This window comes from Bombus vosnesenskii, unplaced genomic scaffold (genome assembly GCF_011952255.1).
Source record: "Bombus vosnesenskii isolate JDL3184/JDL3185 unplaced genomic scaffold, Bvos_JDL3184-5_v1.1 scf7180000013273, whole genome shotgun sequence".
Taxonomy (NCBI): Eukaryota; Metazoa; Arthropoda; class Insecta; order Hymenoptera; family Apidae; genus Bombus; species Bombus vosnesenskii.
The window spans coordinates 1188673-1206882 of NW_022882931.1; the positions used below are offsets into that span (position 1 = coordinate 1188673).

The following is an 18210-nucleotide window of genomic DNA, read 5'->3' on the forward strand; positions in this document are numbered from 1 at the left end:
ATCGTATTCTTCTCCTCCCTCTCTGTTTATCTTCCCTCCGTGTATTTACAGGCCGATACACAGGGATCGAGGAACAGCAGCGTTACTTGCCTTTCGCCGAAACAACGTACAATCGTCCGTTCATTATGATTGTAGCGTAACTACGGTACTTTCCGATCAAATTACCATTTCGATTGTATTTCATCATTTTGACTGTGTCCGTCCAAGTGCATTTAAAATAGCGACAGAGTAAGAGAGAGAAACGAGATGCGCCATAATTGCTCACACGGGATCCCTGGTTGATCCTGCACGATGAAATTCGAATCGGCGAACGATCCTTTCTCCAGTGTTGATCCCTCTTCGCCGGCCTTCTTTACGATACTGCTTCGTCTTTCTCCTTTCCTCGCGAAACCCACAGTATCGGACTATCTATCTTCTTCAGGTTCCAGTCCGGTCAGATACACAATATCTCGATACCTTATCGCCCACATGATTTCTGGTTCGTCTACGTTCAAGAAACACACGCGCGCATCTTCTCTTGTATCTTGACGTATTTGCTTCTTCTACCTCGCACTTCTACGATGGACCAAATACGACCACTCACCTTCTCTCTTGCTTCTCGCTTACCATCTCAATAACGCGAATGACCCCGGCGCCTCGAAATCCCGCCGAGATAACCTTTATTGTAATTACAATAAGGCATTATGCGCGCCCAAGATCCAAACGGGTCGGAGGTCACACACTGGCTTGCCTTTTTCGAGGCTCCTCTTACAATCATCTCTGTATCTGTGACACGTTTTCTTTTTCTTTTTGGAACGTCATTTTAGACATACCAGATTCAATCACGCGGGAAATTCTTTTACAAAAATAAAACACAACGATGCGATATTCTTGCGATACCTTTTTTAATTCGAAGATCAACGTATTATTAGAGTTGCATTTTCAGATGTCATGGAAATGCAGGTTAAAATCTAAAAATTAAAAGAAAGGCGAGGTCCATTCTGTCGAGTGCGCCGGATGTGAAACCGACACGAAATCATGCAGCATCGGACGTGCGAATTCCCAATTTCCTTGTCGGCAACCAAAGTGCCGCGACCAAAAGGAAAGGAAAAAATGTGGAGGAGAGAAATTTACATCCCAGGATTTCGTTTCACGTGTGATATGAAACTAAAAGGACCGGCACGCCACTGGAATTATTACGAACAATCATCATTATGTCCGAAGAGAGCGGAGTAATCTTCTGCTCCATCTGTTATAAGCCACGTGTGGTGACAGAAAAGGGGTGAAACGCAGCAAATTCTCAGATAAATCTTTCGCGTGTTCCAGAGAAAGCACCTCCGCCATTTCGATTCAAATTTCTTTATCCAAATCTCAATTCAATTCTGATCACTTTCTCTGGTAGATTCAGATGAGAACGAAAACAAAAATACTCCCGTTAAGCCTGACAGCGAAAAATTAATAATTTAATAGCAAGAAATTTGCACGTTTCGAAGAAGAGAATTACATCGAACGTGTCGAAACCTTTGCGTTCTTCGAATTCAAATTTCTGTGTTTAAACCTACATTTCGTTTCCGTCATTTCCATACGAAATTCTAAGAGTAAGAGCAACTTGTAGGAATGATAAAAATTATAGGAGCGAGAACAAGAAAACACATTTGTCGCTCCTAATTTATAGAAATCGATGACTTAACGTCAAAAGACGTTTGAGAGAAATGAATACGTCGAATGTAGCAAAATCGTGGCAGAGCGAATCCTGGTGATATTATCGAGAAGGAGTGGCCGCTCGTATGCGCGTATCGCGTTTCATGGCACGGCCATCTTTATATATGCAGACGGGCCACGCGTGGAAGGTCTGCGGTAGGCGACATGTTCACTGGACATGACTTATTGCCTACAAGCGCCACTGTAAATCTCGGCGTTACAACGTCTGCTTCTGCCACCGAGAGGCGCAAGGGCGGCAACCGCACACCGAGACACATGGAGATCTTTTCAGAGATCTTTGGGGTCGTGTGCTCTTTTTTTCCACCCGCGTTCAACTTGAAATTAAGCTGACTGCACTCGTTTCAATTAGATACCAACTTCTCTAAATTCGCTTCTTTCCTCGATATTTCCGGCTGTTCGAGTCGTTTAATATCAATGAAACGTTTTGAGGCGTTTTTAACAGGCGTCCTTTCTTCCTCTTCCGCCGGATAAGAAGTTTGAAGTTGCCATTTAAAGAACAGGACAACGTCTGTGAGAAAAAGGATCGTGTTTTCTCGACTGACTAACGTCACGAATTTGACGAAAGTTCGGTTGAAATTACGTGGAAAATTACAGGTCCAACTTCCGGTGCTAGCGGAAACGATCGAATACATAGCCCCATTCTCAGCGAACGAACTGCAATCAACGACGATTGACAACTGAAATCAATAATTTAGATTAATGAAATACAAGATTACGCTTATTCTTGTTACGAAATTTTACACCGGAAAATTTCAGTTTTTCCGATCTAATTTGAAGCATCTAACACGTCGAACGCTCCAAGAGCTAATGATAAGGTTGGGCTAATCGTCGTCTGACTATGGGTCTCTTCGCAGCAGAATCCTAATTGAATTAGAAGATCCGAGATTTTCGAGGCGGGACCAGAAGCAGGTTATCCCGCCATTTACGAGCAACCCTTCATTTCGAACAGTGAGAGCGTCGGAGAAGACCGAGAAGCACCCTTGGCGAGTCTGTTTGCTTGGCAAACGATAAAATAATGAATCTTTGCTCTACGTTTCCACTATCCGATTCACGAAATCAAAATTTTCGTTGGCTTGAGAATATAATTCGATAAATAAATTAGGTGAGAAAGATCGCGTAAATTCCAAGCAAAATTGCCCGAAAATTAAAGGAAAATACAAGGAAGACGCCTTCGTTTATCGTCGCATTATTCCACTGTATATACCGATCTTTTTTCTTGCTAATGAAGATTTATGACATTATTTTCGTTCGTGCTTTTATTTGCTGAGTCGGTTAATCTTACATCGTTAAGCGCCACAAAAACTGCGGCATTTTTTATCGGCGAAAAACTTGGTCAAAGTTGTACGTCCCATCCTACGATAGAAACATAGACCTGACGTAATCTTGAAAAGAAACGAAATCAACGCAATGTTATCTATCGATCGTTCGCTCGATACACTTTTGATTACGTATACCTAATCAAAGTAGAAACATTGTAAAAGTGCTGTATGTGGAAAAGTACGAAAACGGAGAACGACAAAGTTAAGGTCGATGCAGCGAAGAAATTCTCGAATCGTTAATTCCGACGTACCTCGGGCGTACATCAAATTGACATTCACCTTCACAGAAACCGTCAATTTCACGACGATTTGCACCCGCGGGAATTCGTCCTCACGTGCAACGAGTGACCGTTCACGAAAAAGCTCGAGTAAAAATGAGGGTCGGTTTCAGGAGAGAGGATAGAGGAAGAAGAAGAAGAAGGAGAAGAAGAAGACAGGTCTCGATGGTCGCTGCACGTCGCGTGACGGAAGATCCCATGATCACAGGCACACGCACGCGCGTATTTGCATCTTATCCGCGTCTACGTATGTTCACGATGAAAACCGACAATTTTCGCAAAGACTAATGTCTTTCGCAACACGACAAACACACGTGAAAAATCTGAATAATCTACGTAATAGAGATCTTTAAGACCAATCTATCTTTATCTGGATAAAGTGAGCTGAATTTCAGGGTATACATTGACAAATTATACATGTTAATGTTACGCGATAAATGATCCAAGCCGAAGACACGCCTGCGTATTCATATATCTTGTAATTAGCATAAAAATAGTGAGCGTGTCTATCATCAAACTAATGTTTGTCTCACGTGGATGGTTGGCTGTGACGATTTTCGTGAATCGAGCCGACAGTGCATATACACAGGTATGGTAACAGCATCTGAGGATGTAGCAATTACGTCTGGACTCCTTGCCACAGATGGACGGGACCGCAACCACGGAACGCCCCTTGCGTTACACACATGTTACAAGTTCCCTTCTGTCCCTCTTCCCTTTCCTCCTTACCTCTCTCCCCTCTTCTTGCTGCTCATTCCTTCCTGACCGAATTAATGTTCGTACGGTCAGCACGAAAGACGCTCCTGTGGGAACCGCGAGACATGTCTTTGTCGACGTCCATCCCGGTCGACGAACGCTATCCTGGTCAACGATTACGAGAGCCAAGGAGATGAAGGAGAGCAAACATCGTACACGAGGATGAGGGTTAACTTGAAGAACGCACTAAGGTTAATGAAGACGAGCAAGATATAGCAGAGTATCAGCTGAAGCGTTGAGCGCTTGAAACTTGTTGGTGAACTGCGGATGTGTATGCATTTATGGGAAATTTAACTGCGAATCCTCGAATTTTCTACGGCTCGATCTCTCTCTCTGTTTTCGTCCCAGCATGAAAAAAAATATTAAATGTTCTAAGGAGATGTTTAGCATAAAAGCGAAGAATTCGAATCAGTCAAAAATGATTCAAAAAATGAATAAAAAAAAAAGGAGATTAAAAGTACAAGAATGCACAGAATGTAAATACATACACAATAAGCAAAAATATGAAACATGCCCAAAGTAAAGATACCAAATTAAATAAAGATTCGCAATGTAAAATAATTAAATAGTATTGCGTGATAATTCGCTATGAATATAACTTGGAAAGTGAAATTTTTTAAATGATGGTAATTTCGAGAAAGTAGATAGTATCGCCGAACGAAGAATAAGAAAGTGAAGCTTCAAGAATACGATGTTTCCTATTTCTTTACAAGATATTCGCGTTACGATGTTCACGCAAACATTCATTACTTCAAGTTACGCTTAAGAGGTGACAAATAACATTGTCACCAGTAGCTTTGTATACTACGTAGAGTGACAGCGAGTGAAGAAAGGAAAGAAGCAAATGAAAACAAAGAAAAAAAAAGAGAAAAAATATCGAATGGTAACCGGAATCACAAAATTGCTTTACGCTAGTGATTGATAAATTTTGTCGATTACAAATTTTCGAAACGAACGCGAGTTATACACGTTCGAACCTTTTGTATGTTGATGCTACTTCATTACGTTAAAATTGAAGAATTCGTTCCAGTTTCACCGCCAATCGTGTACGATGTGATCGCTGGATAACGGTGACCCTGAAGACAGCGGGTAACCCCATAGCCATGAACTTTCTTTTCTCGTGTGCCGTTGACAATGGGGAGTCACGACCGTCTCGTGGATTTCTGCACGCGATGACCTGCGTACTTCCTGAGGACACTTGAAGAGGAAGTGTCCTAACGGGAGCATAGACCCGCTTTCTGTTCCAAGACTTCACCCTTTGTTCCATGAACCATCGTCGTCCACGGTAGGCTAGCCGAAATCAGAATAGAAACACGCGACGAAGGAAACTAGCGTAAAAATAAACCGTGCAATCGTAGAAACGATCGGTCAAATCACCGGTTATCAAAGATAGTTGGCCAACTAATCCACACGGTATTAACCGTAAGTTGGTTGCCTCTCGTCAGGGCATTCGAGCTCTAATACACCCTAGGGGTCGTGAAAGGGATGAGGCGGCAGTCACGTGTATTCTGCCCGGCATGGCCGCGAGATTACAGGCCGGCTCGAGGCTGCCTGCGATGTAAATCAATCTGCCGCACAACTTCCCCGAGGGTCTGGTCTAAACTGTTCTCTCTACGGCGAAAAGTGAATGGCAATCGTACGAGGTGTCGGATGTTCGAAACTATGTTTTCTTATTGCTCTCGCGCGTCAGCCAAGTACGTTTTCGAACCTAGAGAAGAAACAGCAAGAAGAAAACAGGTCAAAGATGAATGGCGGGACTACCGTTCGCCGTGCATCAACTAGAAGAGGATCAGCGACAAAATCGTGCCGGCTGCATTTATTGAAAATTACTCCTCGCGTGCCAGCTCTTCACGAAGATGAGAAAGAAGAGGGTAAAGAGATGCAATCGACTAGCCGCCCCAAAGTCACGATTATGCTAACCGAAAGGCGCTTGGTTTAATAAGTTTAGGAACGCTTTAAAGTGCAATATCATCATATCCCGACTGTTCGGTTCTGAACCTTAACTCCAGACGATAAACGAGTCTCTTAGTATTCGCTAGATCGTTAAGTACGTGAAACTACATTTTCATGTAAGTGGATAACAGTAGAATCGTTAGTCCTCCGTGCAGAAAATAATAACAATACCCTGTGCTAGTAAATTTGCCATCCACAAAAGCAAATGGTGGAGAAGAACGAAAACAATCGAAGCTCGGTTATTTAACGTTGCGAGCTATTCAATTTCCTGGACTTTAATTCGGACGATGGTCAATGCGTTTCGTTATATGCCCTCAAGTCCCGTACTCTTCAAGGAAGAAAGGGGAATGCAATCATAAACCACCGAGGGTGGTTTTCGTTTCCATGTTTCCTTAATTAACATTTATACAGTGGTAGCAGCGTTTGTTGCGTTAGTCTCTTCAAAGGGATGACTTTGCTCTGGCGTGAGCGAGCATTACACGAATTTTCATTATATTCCTAATTACTGTGCCCGCAGTTGCTTCTCCTAATTCTAGGAAAGAGTACCAAACAATTGATGATAGTTGTGATTAATAAGAAGAAGAAACTAGGCATTTACGATGCAGCCGGGAACGTGTTAAATATAAGAAATTATAGAAACTATCGCTTTAACTTCTGGATATTTACGAAATTCTGCAAGCTACGAGTTCGCAAAAGGAGATTATCGCTTTAGGCGATCGTGTCTCCGAGGAAGGCCATCGGCATATGCGGCTCGCGTGCATCGATGCAACCGTAGGTTCGCAGTAACAGGTGCAGATGCAGAGGAAGCAATCGTTAGCTCGACAGCCCGCGGTGCATGTGCGCCTATTATGATTTCTTTCGTAATTAGTTTCCCTTCTCTCGTTCTCCGTGTTTCTCTTTCGAGTATTCATATGCGCCTATTTATTCATTTCGTTGCACATATGCATTGCTCGGAAAACATGTGCCATCCTTTATCGTTCACATTTGGAATATCGATGATAATAACGATGGCCTTGATCTTGCATTGCAAGTTCCATCACAATTCCTTGTGGCGTAATGTTGCGGGATACAGTTTAAAAATGCAAATTACTTCGTACATCGTAATCATGCACATAGAACGAAAATTTGGTCATTCCTCCCCGTTTCTGTTTATTTATGACTATGAAATAATTTACAGGTTCGTACCAGTACCATCGATAGGCCAATTGCTTACGTTTACAATCATTATTATCGCTTCAATCGCGCGAGAATTTATCAAAAGTCCGGATAAATTTAAAAGTTCGTTGAAATATGTTTCGTAATGGAAATACCCCAGCTGAATTATCGTATTGTATTTATTTATTGGAAAATACCTGACCAATTTCTGGATCCATAAATGTTCATTGAAACAGGTTAACATTTAAGTTATGGGATGGATTCAAGACTCCAACGTACATATCCGAGAAAGCGTCTTGCCAAGGGATTTCACCGAGGGTTGGCTGTTTGCGCCTCTCGACAAATAAGGGGAAGTCGTTATCCTCTGGATGGGAGGAGTAATTAACTGCTTCTACCTCCTTTCTGTCCGCCCCACCTCTCAGTATCCTTCCTTTCCGGCTTCGGCTTCTACTCGAAGGAGCAGACTTAAGGAGACTCGCTTAGGCTTTCACGCGGTCGTGTCTTCATTATTCACGCTAATCTGCTTTTGCTTCGTACTCCTACCGCCACGATCTTGCCTTGTACCTTTTCAAGACTGAGACCTCTCGGTTAGTTTACAATTTATTGAAAATTATAGATACTAATCAAATTTTATAATGCATAAATCATTTTCATTCATTACGCCTACTTCGAAACTTTCTACAAATTACATCTGATTATAATACATAAAATATAACATGAAATAAAGGAAGAAATTATGCATTTCAATATTTACATTTACGAAACTGCTGTTTAATTTTACGAAGAAATTGAAATTGTTAACGTGTATTTCCAATTTTCTTCGCAACCCGTGATAGAAACCCCACGGTGATCGCCAAATTGTGATGAATTGTTTTCTTTCTTAACTGGCAATGCCGACAAACGTTGGGCCAGAGGACCCCGACTGCGATAATCTTTCACCAATCTTCAGTCTTGATTGATCGTCATAATTCATTGGTGATCCGGACGAATAAATGACTACGATGAAATTTCGAAGTCTTTTCCCTAGCTAGCATTTTTCGCGATAAAAAAGTACGATTTTAAAATATCGGTACTTAAAATTCTTAAAAAATTAAAGTTTTGAAATAAAGTACGAATTTGAATAAAGTAAACATTGAATAAAGTACGAATAAAGTGACTGTCTGAAAATATATACTCTGAAAAATAAAATTTAAATTGGTATAAATCTTTTACAGAATATTTACTAATTTACAACTATGTATTAACAAATACACCATGTATATAAGCATTGCGCGATAGATGCGTTCAATTCTTCCAGATCATAGCATACAGTTCACTGAAAGTTATACATTTCCTGTAAAAATTGTTTTTATTACTTGACACTGAAATAAATACAACTCTATCATTGCTTACTAATTACTGTGAATGCACAGTTTGAGGTACAGAGCCTATTATTGGTAAGCCAATAACCCTGAAATAAAATAATCTTGTGGATGCAAAAAAATTTAAATTCAAAAGCATTACACACATTTTAAATTTTATATTAGGGTATTGAAAATCCACAAGGAAAATGATCTCCTCTTCTGAAAAGCAAACTGACCCATAGCTAACAACAACAGATGCTTTCAGTTTGTCAAGTAATTATTACATAACTGAAAGGGAAACATGTATAGAATTACAAACTTAAGAATGTAGACTAAAATTTTACAAAAATTGCTTCATTTATGTCTAGGAACATGTATGCACATTAAAAGTTCCCTGTTACTAGTACGCCATTAATGCATCAGACTCGTACATTATAATATAAATGCACAACTTATGTATATAACTTTTATTTGAGTTCATATCTTTACTGTGGTAAGTTTAATAAAACATTTTGACCTGGTGGCAAATAAGCTACTTGACGAGATCTAGACAGATTATGGGCTATATCTTCTGCAGCTTCGATTCTTCTAAGTTCAACTAAACCATCGCCTGCTTCACCAAGGGATTTTGCAATTAAGCTGGCAGCTTGAGCATCACCCTCTGCACTAATAATAGCAGCTTTCTTGTGTTGTTCCGCTTTTTCTACTAAGAAACGGGCCTTCTCTGCGTCTTGCTGTGCTACTTGTTTCATTTCTACAGCCTGAGTAAATTCTTTTCCAAACGTTAAGTGTGTCTGAAATAAAGTAGGTTATGAGATTAAACAGAGTATACACATATTGAAAAACATAAATGATCATAATATGCTTACAATAGAAATATCGTCTAAAATTAATCCAAACTGAGAAGCTCTTTCTGTTAAATCTTCCCTAACTTTTTGAGAGACGCTCTCCCTCTGCGTGATTAATTCTCCTGCATCAAATTGAGCAACTACTGCTTTTAAGACTTCATTGGTAATAGAGGGCAATACTCTTTCAGCATAATCTATACCAAGAACAGTATAGATTTTTGGCAAGGAGTCTGGTACAGGTCTGTAGAGAATACGAAGTGTGATGTTTACATTTTGTAGATCTTTACTTCCAGTAATTACAGGAATATTTCTTGGCATTGATCGAATATCAAATATGATAGGTCTCTGAACCCAAGGAATAATGAAATGAGTTCCTTCCCCTACAACCTGTTTCTTTATTCCAGTAAATCTATCAAAAATAACAGCCCTGTGACCACCATCGACTGAAACAAACAATACACAAATATTATAAAACTTGTAACTTTGTAAAACTAAAAAAAAAATTGTAAAATTTATTGAACTTATATTCGATAAACATATTGTTGCATAATAAAAGGAAAACCAACCATTGTACAAGGCATTATTAACAACAAGCCCAGTCGCAGTCAAACCTAACCCAAGCTGCCCTAAACGATTCCAAAACATAGCCATTTTTGATAACATTTCTGAAACAAGAATAAGAATTCAATTGCAGAAAACAAATGGAGTGTTCTGATGCAACACTGATCGATATAGATACAGTTGTGGTTAAACAACTTTAACTACTTAACCTATAACGTAACAAGATCAAAATACGAATTCGCTCTAACAACATAACGAGGGACAATAATTTTCACAAAATTGTAAAGTTTAGGCACATCAAAGAGTCACAAACGTATAACGTGAATAAAATATTTAAAAGTATCGTACAAGACCAACCACATGCGGTCTCAATCGATTCTATAAATAAGTAATAATGTGTGCAACTAACAATAGACAATGGTGTTATATTAACAAATAACTAATGTCTTTCATATTAACATAATTAATTATTATGTAATAAATGTTATCTTTCAAAAACGAACTTACATTTTTCCTCGCGTTGCGTATAGGTTGTCGGCGAAAGGAAGATGGAGTCCAACCACAATTTCAAATCGACAGTAGCGCCAGTAGGATTTCGGAGGTAAATTTAAATTATGTACTCCTATTAATGGTACATGATACAGTCGTAATATATAATAACAGATAATCGCTTTATTTAAATAAATATATAGTGTATCAAATCATATATAGTATCATACAAATCTAATTTCCCATTTGCTTTCTATTATATCGCAGTATATTGGAATAATTTATACGTTTCTAAAACTTAAAGCTAACATCTAAATCTTGCTCATTTATTGTAAAAATACGAAACAAATTATAGATATATTCAATATTTGTATATTTCTATTACTTCTGTATTGTGTTATAGTAAAAGCCGTACAATTCACATTAACACTATATGCCTACAAGCACAGACGAGCTACAGAAGTCATCTGTGCAATAAGATATGACATGTTTTACATTTCTACTTTTAACAGAAAACTTACTGCTAACGTTATTATTAATAATGAATATGTTCTATTTCATTCCAAAATTTACGACACATGGTACGATCTTTATCTCGGAACCTCTCCAAAACCAGTGTTTCACTTTTGTGATCCATAACTTTAATAACTAAATACTAGATAATGTTGTTTCTACAGTATACTTGTGATACAAATGTATACATTTTTTTTGCCAGTGAACACGTGCCGGAAAATATAAAAATCGTGTATTATTTCTATTTTTGTAAAATCTGCAAAAAATAAATCGCCCCCGGGTGGGCTCGAACCACCAACCTTTCGGTTAACAGCCGAACGCGCTAGCCGATTGCGCCACGGAGGCCACGTGACAACTACTTTCTTAATACTGTAGATGCTGATGTGAAGAGGACGTTGGTATATGAGGTTTAATGACGAGATTGCTCGTTGTTGAAACTGTCGAATATATTTAGAATAATAAATTAATGTACAGCCGTATACGTGAGTCGTTAGTACAAAGTATAAATCGCAGAATAATTACTCGTTAATGCTCGTCGCGTAACTCGATAGATACTCGTGAGATACTCGAAGATACTTTGTAGATACTGTACAATACTCTGTCGCTCGCGATCGCGCCCATTTATTTATACTGGTCGGGGAAAAGTCGGAAAATTCAAATTCGTCTTCATTGGTCAGTTACATGTAGCGGCGACATTGTTTTGCCCGGAGTTTGTTTATCATTACATTTCTGCGTCAAAGTTGAGCCAATGTCCCGAGGCAAAGCAACAATGCTATTTTTCTTGCTATTTCTAGACAACTGTAAATATAAAATATGAAGGAAATAAAACTTTATTTGTTCAATTTCAAATTGTACAATTTTATAAAAAATTACTAAAAAAGTGACACTTCTGCAATATTGATAAAATGAATTTAGACATAATAATGAATTTTTTTTTCTTTTACTAACATAATATATTTCATTGTAATTACATCACGACGATAAAATTGAATGATTTGACGATTACCACTGTAAAGGTAAAGAATAACTAACCGAAGATTGCCCGGGATAAATCTTTATTCGTCTACTTTTTGTATCTACATGATCATTTTATATTAAGTTCTCTTGTCGGACAATGTACACCTACTGCTTTAGATAATTTCCGCTGAATACGTTTCATAAAATGGGAAATATGATTAAATGATTTCATTTGATCTCTTTAAAGATGCGAGACACTGTATATCTGTGGAATTTTCGTTTCGTGCGTGCTATCCATATGACCGCACATCCCAGTTACTTGACCTTGAAGTGAGGTGCCCATAAAAATTGTCACGCTGTCTGGTAGATAGTAAATTTGGAACGGTACTAATTGAGATTCGATCGTCACAATTTCATAACCTTTGGTCAACCTGTCCGAAAAAGCACGAATATTATAATTATACTCCAGTATCGTGTTATTCTGCAGAAATCATCCTGTGAGATTAAAATTTAAGTAAATGAGAATTTGTTGGAAAATTAATACTGAGGGAATTCACCTAATAACGTAGGAGTCAGAGTTCTTAGGTATCATAACACCTTTTTCTATATTCGTTTTGTCTATAACTTCATTATCTATGGTGACTGTCATGCCTCCATTGACAGGCATGATTTCCAATTCATGTTCACCTACATAAACCTTCAGAGCCAATACATTGTCTTGCACTGATTTCACGAAGATACTGTACATTTGGTCTATATGATCACCAGACAGCAGAGTCCATTTGTCTCGTACGATGTACGGAATGATACCATTATCTAGAGTGACAAGAACTCGAGGACGAACTGTGCAGAACTCTGTGAATGGTATAAAGATATTGATGACTATCGTATTAATGATTACTTGTTATAAGTAGCAAAATAACTTACTGAGTCCGCCTTTAACGTAATTATTTAACATTAAGAAAGAGAATTGTGCGTTATCCATCCATGGATTCCAAAGTGGATCACCAAATGGTAAATGGACCAATTCGTAACTGTACGTCGGTCCAGCGACGGCTGTGTTAAGGAGAGATGTCGAATATGGGAATTCTAAGACAATCTTCGCGTTTCCGGGTTCCACATGATTCCAAGTATATTTCATATGCGAGAAGTAAGCAGCACGTAAAATATCTTGTGCCATATTTACGATCGATGTCAAATATAGAGGTACCTGTAATACGAATAAAGGTCAAGTATATAATTAAACTACTACAATAGTACTAAATTGTAAATATTTACCTTCCTTAGCGTCATATTTACGGTGTACTTTCTCAGGGTTGAATGACGCAACGCTTCTTCAATACATTCTCTAGTCTTAGGAACAATCGACCCCTTGGAGTAAAACAAAGAATTTTGACTTTGTTTAGAGCACACACTATGCATGCTGTCGTGGACGATATGATCTTTTTGGTCTTCTGACATTTCACCTTTCACGACTATTGTGACGTCCATGTCATCGCGTACACACTTATCATCTTTCGTTTGCCCCATGGTGATCGTCACTTTTGAATTAATTTCCTTTTCTTCATTAACTTTCCACGCACCTACTTTCCAGCCAATCATCGGATAATCTTTTTGTGCCTCGATACATATCTAAGAAAACACGTCAAATGTCTTTTTAACGAAAACGTTTCACGTATAGATCTTAAACCTTACAAACCTTCAGGTTTTTCTCTTCTGGCGTAATACGAGTGATCATAACTTTCATACTGTTGTTGAAGTGTCCCTGAGAAAATATAATGTTAACATTCATATCCCACTGTCTTACAGATTCATCAGTGGAGGCTGCTTTGACGTTCATATTTCCCCGAATATCGATTCTCTTGCTACTAATCAAAACCATTTTTTCATGATTGTGATCCAAATCTTGAAAACTAACTTTTCCGGTTAAGTCGATCTAAATAAACAGTAAAAAAATTAGAATTAAGAGAAGGAAGATTCACGTATTGCATAAGTAAAGTCACTTTTTTAACTTACCATCGAAGTAGGATAAGCGATACTTGGTTCACTTTTATACACAATTACGCAACTTCCTTCTTGCTTCGCAATTATATTGTTCATTATGTTATGATGAACTGCCATAACAGGTTTCATCCATGAACAGCCACTAGGCAAAGAAAATAAATTTTGATGCTACTCCTTCTCCTTGTCCGTTGTCATCCCTTAACTTTATACTTACATGGTGTTTTTATATTTGTCTGAGTACACTTCAAGCCAGTGATTAACAGGCGAGACAGGAACAGTATCGTTGTCACAATGAAGTATCATCGAAAATCGAGTACCAGTGTCCTTCGAGTCAAAGTTGCTCTCGTAAGTTTTCAAACTAGCACCAGTGGTGATAACTTCGTGATGACGGCAAGTGGAACACAATTTCTTCAACAGATCGTGCTGATCTCCTGTAAGGGTGACATAGTTCTTTCCGTGAAAGGATATTCCAACGACCGAGAATTCCGAAACAGGCAATCTTGCCAATGAAACTTTAAAACTCTTCGTGTCCTGATTGTAACCGATGGCTATATCACAAGGCAAAGTAACGTCTACAGACGACGTTTTACGAATAGAGTGCCAGGAATCAACGACAGGATTGTAAATCGACATCACGTATTCACCGTGCATCCATTGTTGATATTTGACTTTTGATTTCAAGATTAAATGATTTTTATTCTCGGAATATTCAACGCTTCCTCTGAGAGAGCTCAAAGATGGTACTTTGGAAGCCAAAACGGCTGGTACACCAAGATCGGTGACCATGTGCATTTCGGAATGACTATGGTACAGCACAGTCTGCCAGTTAATAACATTTAGGTACTCGGCAATGAGCTTGTTCCATTCCTTCAATTTATCAAGAAGTTTCAACGAATTACTCTCATCAGAGTGGAGTATGAAAACAACATTGTCGTTCATTGTTAGAATCACGTTAACGTTTATATCTTTAATTGCCGGTATATCTTTGACTGCTCGATTCAATACATTCTTCACATTGTCATTTTTAATTGCCTCTACGACTTTGTGGAGCACATTATGATTGATATGCTTTAAGATTTTGCTCATGCCATCTATGTTCCAGTGAACCTAAGACGTAGAAAAAAAGTTGAACGATACTAAAGAGAACTTAAATAATATTTTTCATATATACGATAACATCGAATGGACTCACTCCCAATGTGGTAACAGGTTTATGAGCAACAGTTTCGACGTGTTCCACTGAACCAACGTACGGTAAACCAGTTAAATTGTCGAGAACTAAGGAAGCCATCACGCTCTCACCGAATCCGTACTTTTCATCTACGTAGTCAACGTGGATTTTGCTTGAAAGTGGTTGATTCAGGTTCCTTATGCGAATAAACTTCAATATTTTCTTAGCCATTTCTCGAATTTTCATCAGGCAAGGGTCTACCGAGTTGGCAAGTCCTTTAACGGTATCCACATAATAATTATACAGATGTTCGTCTTTTTCGTAAACCATTAACCAGTATATGTTCATAACACGCCCTAAGTTAGGCTCTTGATTAACTTGGTGCATCAGTACATTAAAAGCAGCGATTCTCACTGCCGAGGGAAGGCTAACGTCACTAAGGACTGGCCAGAGTACGTCGTGAATATAATTTCTATGCACGTTTATGTTTTTTAGGATCCAAATAGCTTGCACTCGAATGTTGTGTGGCTTTTCGGAAACAACCTCTTCGCCTTTGATGATAGGCTCCAGATGTTTCAAAACATGTTTCGATCGAACGTTCTTCATAGCCATCATGTATACCATCTTCATGTGAAACATCGGCTCATCTGCAACATTTGTTATCAATCATATTGAAGAATGCGAGGGCTTAAGAACTAAGAAATTAATTAAAAAATAGGAAGAAAAAATGATAGAAATTCCATACTTCTAACATGATCCATGAAATGCTTCAAGTATCTCTCCATAAGAGGATCGACAACTTCGGTCTGTTCTTTCTTGAAGGTCTTATGAATCAGTGTGGCAAAGCAGAATATGCCAGCTTCCCTTACGCTCGGAGAAACGAATTCGCCTAAGTTAAGGAGTTCTTCCATCTGTAAAAGCAGTTCCTTCGATGGAACTTTTACGTGCATCGGAAGATTGGCAAGCATCGTGACGGCAACCCAATTCGGTACACTCTTTGTACGGACTACATTTCGCGTGAAAAGGCACGCAGCAGGAGTTCCTACGTGTGGTACTATTGTAAGAAAAATATTTCTGAAAAGACATGAAAAAATTGGTGTGAAGATATATTACATAGTTATTTTTCAATCACCGATAAATATCGGTTTACTCACCTCACTGCTTCCACTTTGGCATCTTTGATATCCTCAATTTCGCTAAACACTTTGTTCAATGATGCAACGTTCATGTACTTCATAACGTGTAAAATTCTGTTGATCGTTTGGTCGTGCTTCCAATCTATTTGTTTCTTATCGACGTGAGTTTCCTTCAGGTAACCAGCAACCTCGTCCAACATTTTCTTCACTTTAACCACAAGTTCATCGAGTTTAACAACATGCCGGTGACCAGTTACGTCTATATCAGCTTCAGGAACGTATGGAGTTTTAGGTTCATCGTAGATGACCTTCTCGATAGGCGAAACAATTAAGTGTTTGGAGCCCATTAATTGAATGTCAGATACGGGAACGACCTTTTCGAGGAACAAAGTTTGGCTGCAAAAACAGATATCGTTCTTAAATAAAACTTTTGGCGAAGTGTTTATACGTATTTGGAATTATAATAATATGTTATCACTCTCAAATTACTTGGTCAAAAGATAATGAGCTTCTGATGCAGCCAGCCATGGGAAGTAGTTAATCACTGCATGTCCAATCAATTTTTTAATAAGGATTTCATTATCCTGATTATCTATTACGAAAACGCGTCTGCTGGAAGTGCTCATGTCGTTCTATGTAACAATATAGAAATGAAAATTATGAAATTAAAATTTTAGTACAGAAAAAATGATAGAAGAGATCTACTGTTCTTAATACCCTTTCATGTACTTGACATTTGTGGCATTGAACATGATTAAACTCGTGGTATTTGAAGTGAGAACAGTTCATGGATTCGTAGAACTTTGTAACTACGAACTCTTTGCCAGATGTTGCTTGCATTTCGTCCATTGGCTGTACGTTATATGCCACTTCGCAATTGCCATGAATGGTAGCCTAGTGGTAACAACCAAAGAGAACATTAACCAAAACCCAAGGATGTTCCCATCAGTCGTTACCTACCTCCTGAGATATAAAACTATGTGCTTTTATTGGGCTTTGAACATGCATCTGATCCAAGTCCAATTGAAGCATAGAGACGATACCCTTCTTCACGTTCTTCGACCATCCTGGCTCATCTTCTACGAATTTCACGCCTTCAAGCTATGATAATACAAATATGTTTCATTTCCTTCGTTATTGGAATGCTTGTCGCATTTCTAAATTACTTCTTTATCTTCTCGTAACTTACGTGCCCATTTTCCTCATAGATAACGAGGAAAGGATTCAACAGCGCTTTAGCGGCGTCGATCGGTAACAGCTGGCTTACAGACTCGTAATGTTTCATCGGCCCATTGTACAACCCATGTTTCATATCACTCAAAGTAACGTAAAAGGTATTCTTTGAGTTTGGATTGGTGACATCGTGGTGCACCTGAAGGAGGCATTCGATATTAAAGTCGGATGCGAATGGAGCCGGGTCGATGATTCCAGCTTTCACGTCAGCATGGTATTTGTAAGTCACAATTTTTCCATGGGGAAAAGGTGCTGCAATAGTGTTTGATAAGATTATATTTATAACTGTGTCTTGAAATTGTCATGCGATTCGTAATTTCAAGTCCAAAACTTCTCTGCATGAAGAGTTCGGCCGACTTGGTTCACTTTATTTCCATTTAACGTACCTTGAACGGCAAACGCCGTAGCTAAGATCGCCAATAATGCTGGAAAATAAGAAATTTGTGTAATATTTCAAGTTATTGATAACGTTCGAAGATATATGAGAACAAAACATGTAAACCCCTCTTTGCTCTTTCCTTATTACTTACCGATTAGAGTATCCATTATAGTATGACCCATGCAACAAGACTGGTATTGCCGCTGCATCGCTTTCTCCTTTTATAAGGCGAAAAATCTGCAAATCCCGGTGGAATAAGAAAATGCGAATACAATGATAACCCCTCCCGAAAGGGTGTTATGAACTGGCTGTGCCGGTGTAATCAATGCACAAGATAACCCGTTCGGACATCGTCATCAGTTACTTTTGCTACGTGAATAATTTTTTAAAATATCACCTAAATTAGTTAGAACC

At 38.6% G+C, this 18210-nt stretch overlaps 2 protein-coding genes and 1 non-coding gene across 3 annotated transcripts; all 3 read right to left on the reverse strand.

The window, feature by feature from the left end:
- Nucleotides 1–8362: 8362 nt before the first annotated feature.
- Nucleotides 8363–10491, reverse strand: LOC117231645 (protein l(2)37Cc). Its single transcript, XM_033490270.1, has 4 exons — nt 10422–10491; nt 9920–10018; nt 9375–9796; nt 8363–9299 (listed from the first exon to the last, which is right to left on the reverse strand). Exons 2-4 carry the CDS (start codon nt 10014–10016, stop codon nt 8991–8993), a joined length of 828 nt encoding a protein of 275 aa, XP_033346161.1. The 5' UTR covers nt 10017–10018; nt 10422–10491; the 3' UTR covers nt 8363–8990.
- Nucleotides 10492–11187: 696 nt separating this feature from the next.
- On the reverse strand, nt 11188–11261 carry Trnan-guu. Its single transcript has one exon. It is a non-coding gene; the product is annotated as a tRNA-Asn (tRNA).
- A 693-nt stretch (nt 11262–11954) lies between these two features.
- LOC117231659 (vitellogenin-3-like) lies at nt 11955–18062 on the reverse strand. The gene is made up of 16 exons (XM_033490305.1): nt 17948–18062; nt 17804–17842; nt 17374–17669; nt 17145–17285; nt 16902–17078; nt 16674–16816; nt 16203–16580; nt 15794–16122; nt 15070–15695; nt 14092–14984; nt 13890–14019; nt 13573–13809; nt 13152–13505; nt 12801–13083; nt 12431–12728; nt 11955–12304 (listed from the first exon to the last, which is right to left on the reverse strand). Exons 1-16 carry the CDS (start codon nt 18003–18005, stop codon nt 12115–12117), a joined length of 4572 nt encoding a protein of 1523 aa, XP_033346196.1. The 5' UTR covers nt 18006–18062; the 3' UTR covers nt 11955–12114.
- Nucleotides 18063–18210: the final 148 nt, after the last annotated feature.

What these genes read in the sequence shown, in the direction of transcription:
- LOC117231645 (XM_033490270.1), bottom strand. Translation starts at nt 10,016, where the DNA reads ATGTTATCAAAAATGGCTATGTTTTGGAATCGTTTAGGGCAGCTTGGG. An exon ending in TAATAATGCCTTGTACAATG is followed by an intron (nt 9,797 to 9,919) that starts GTTGGTTTTCCT and finishes TGTTTGTTTCAG; the next exon opens with TCGATGGTGGTCACAGGGCT. An exon ending in TTTTAGACGATATTTCTATT is followed by an intron (nt 9,300 to 9,374) that starts GTAAGCATATTA and finishes ACTTTATTTCAG; the next exon opens with ACACACTTAACGTTTGGAAA.
- LOC117231659 (XM_033490305.1), bottom strand. Translation starts at nt 18,005, where the DNA reads ATGCAGCGGCAATACCAGTCTTGTTGCATGGGTCATACTATAATGGAT. An exon ending in GCCAAAGTGGAAGCAGTGAG is followed by an intron (nt 16,123 to 16,202) that starts GTGAGTAAACCG and finishes ATGTCTTTTCAG; the next exon opens with AAATATTTTTCTTACAATAG. An exon ending in TAAATATGACGCTAAGGAAG is followed by an intron (nt 13,084 to 13,151) that starts GTAAATATTTAC and finishes TTCGTATTACAG; the next exon opens with GTACCTCTATATTTGACATC.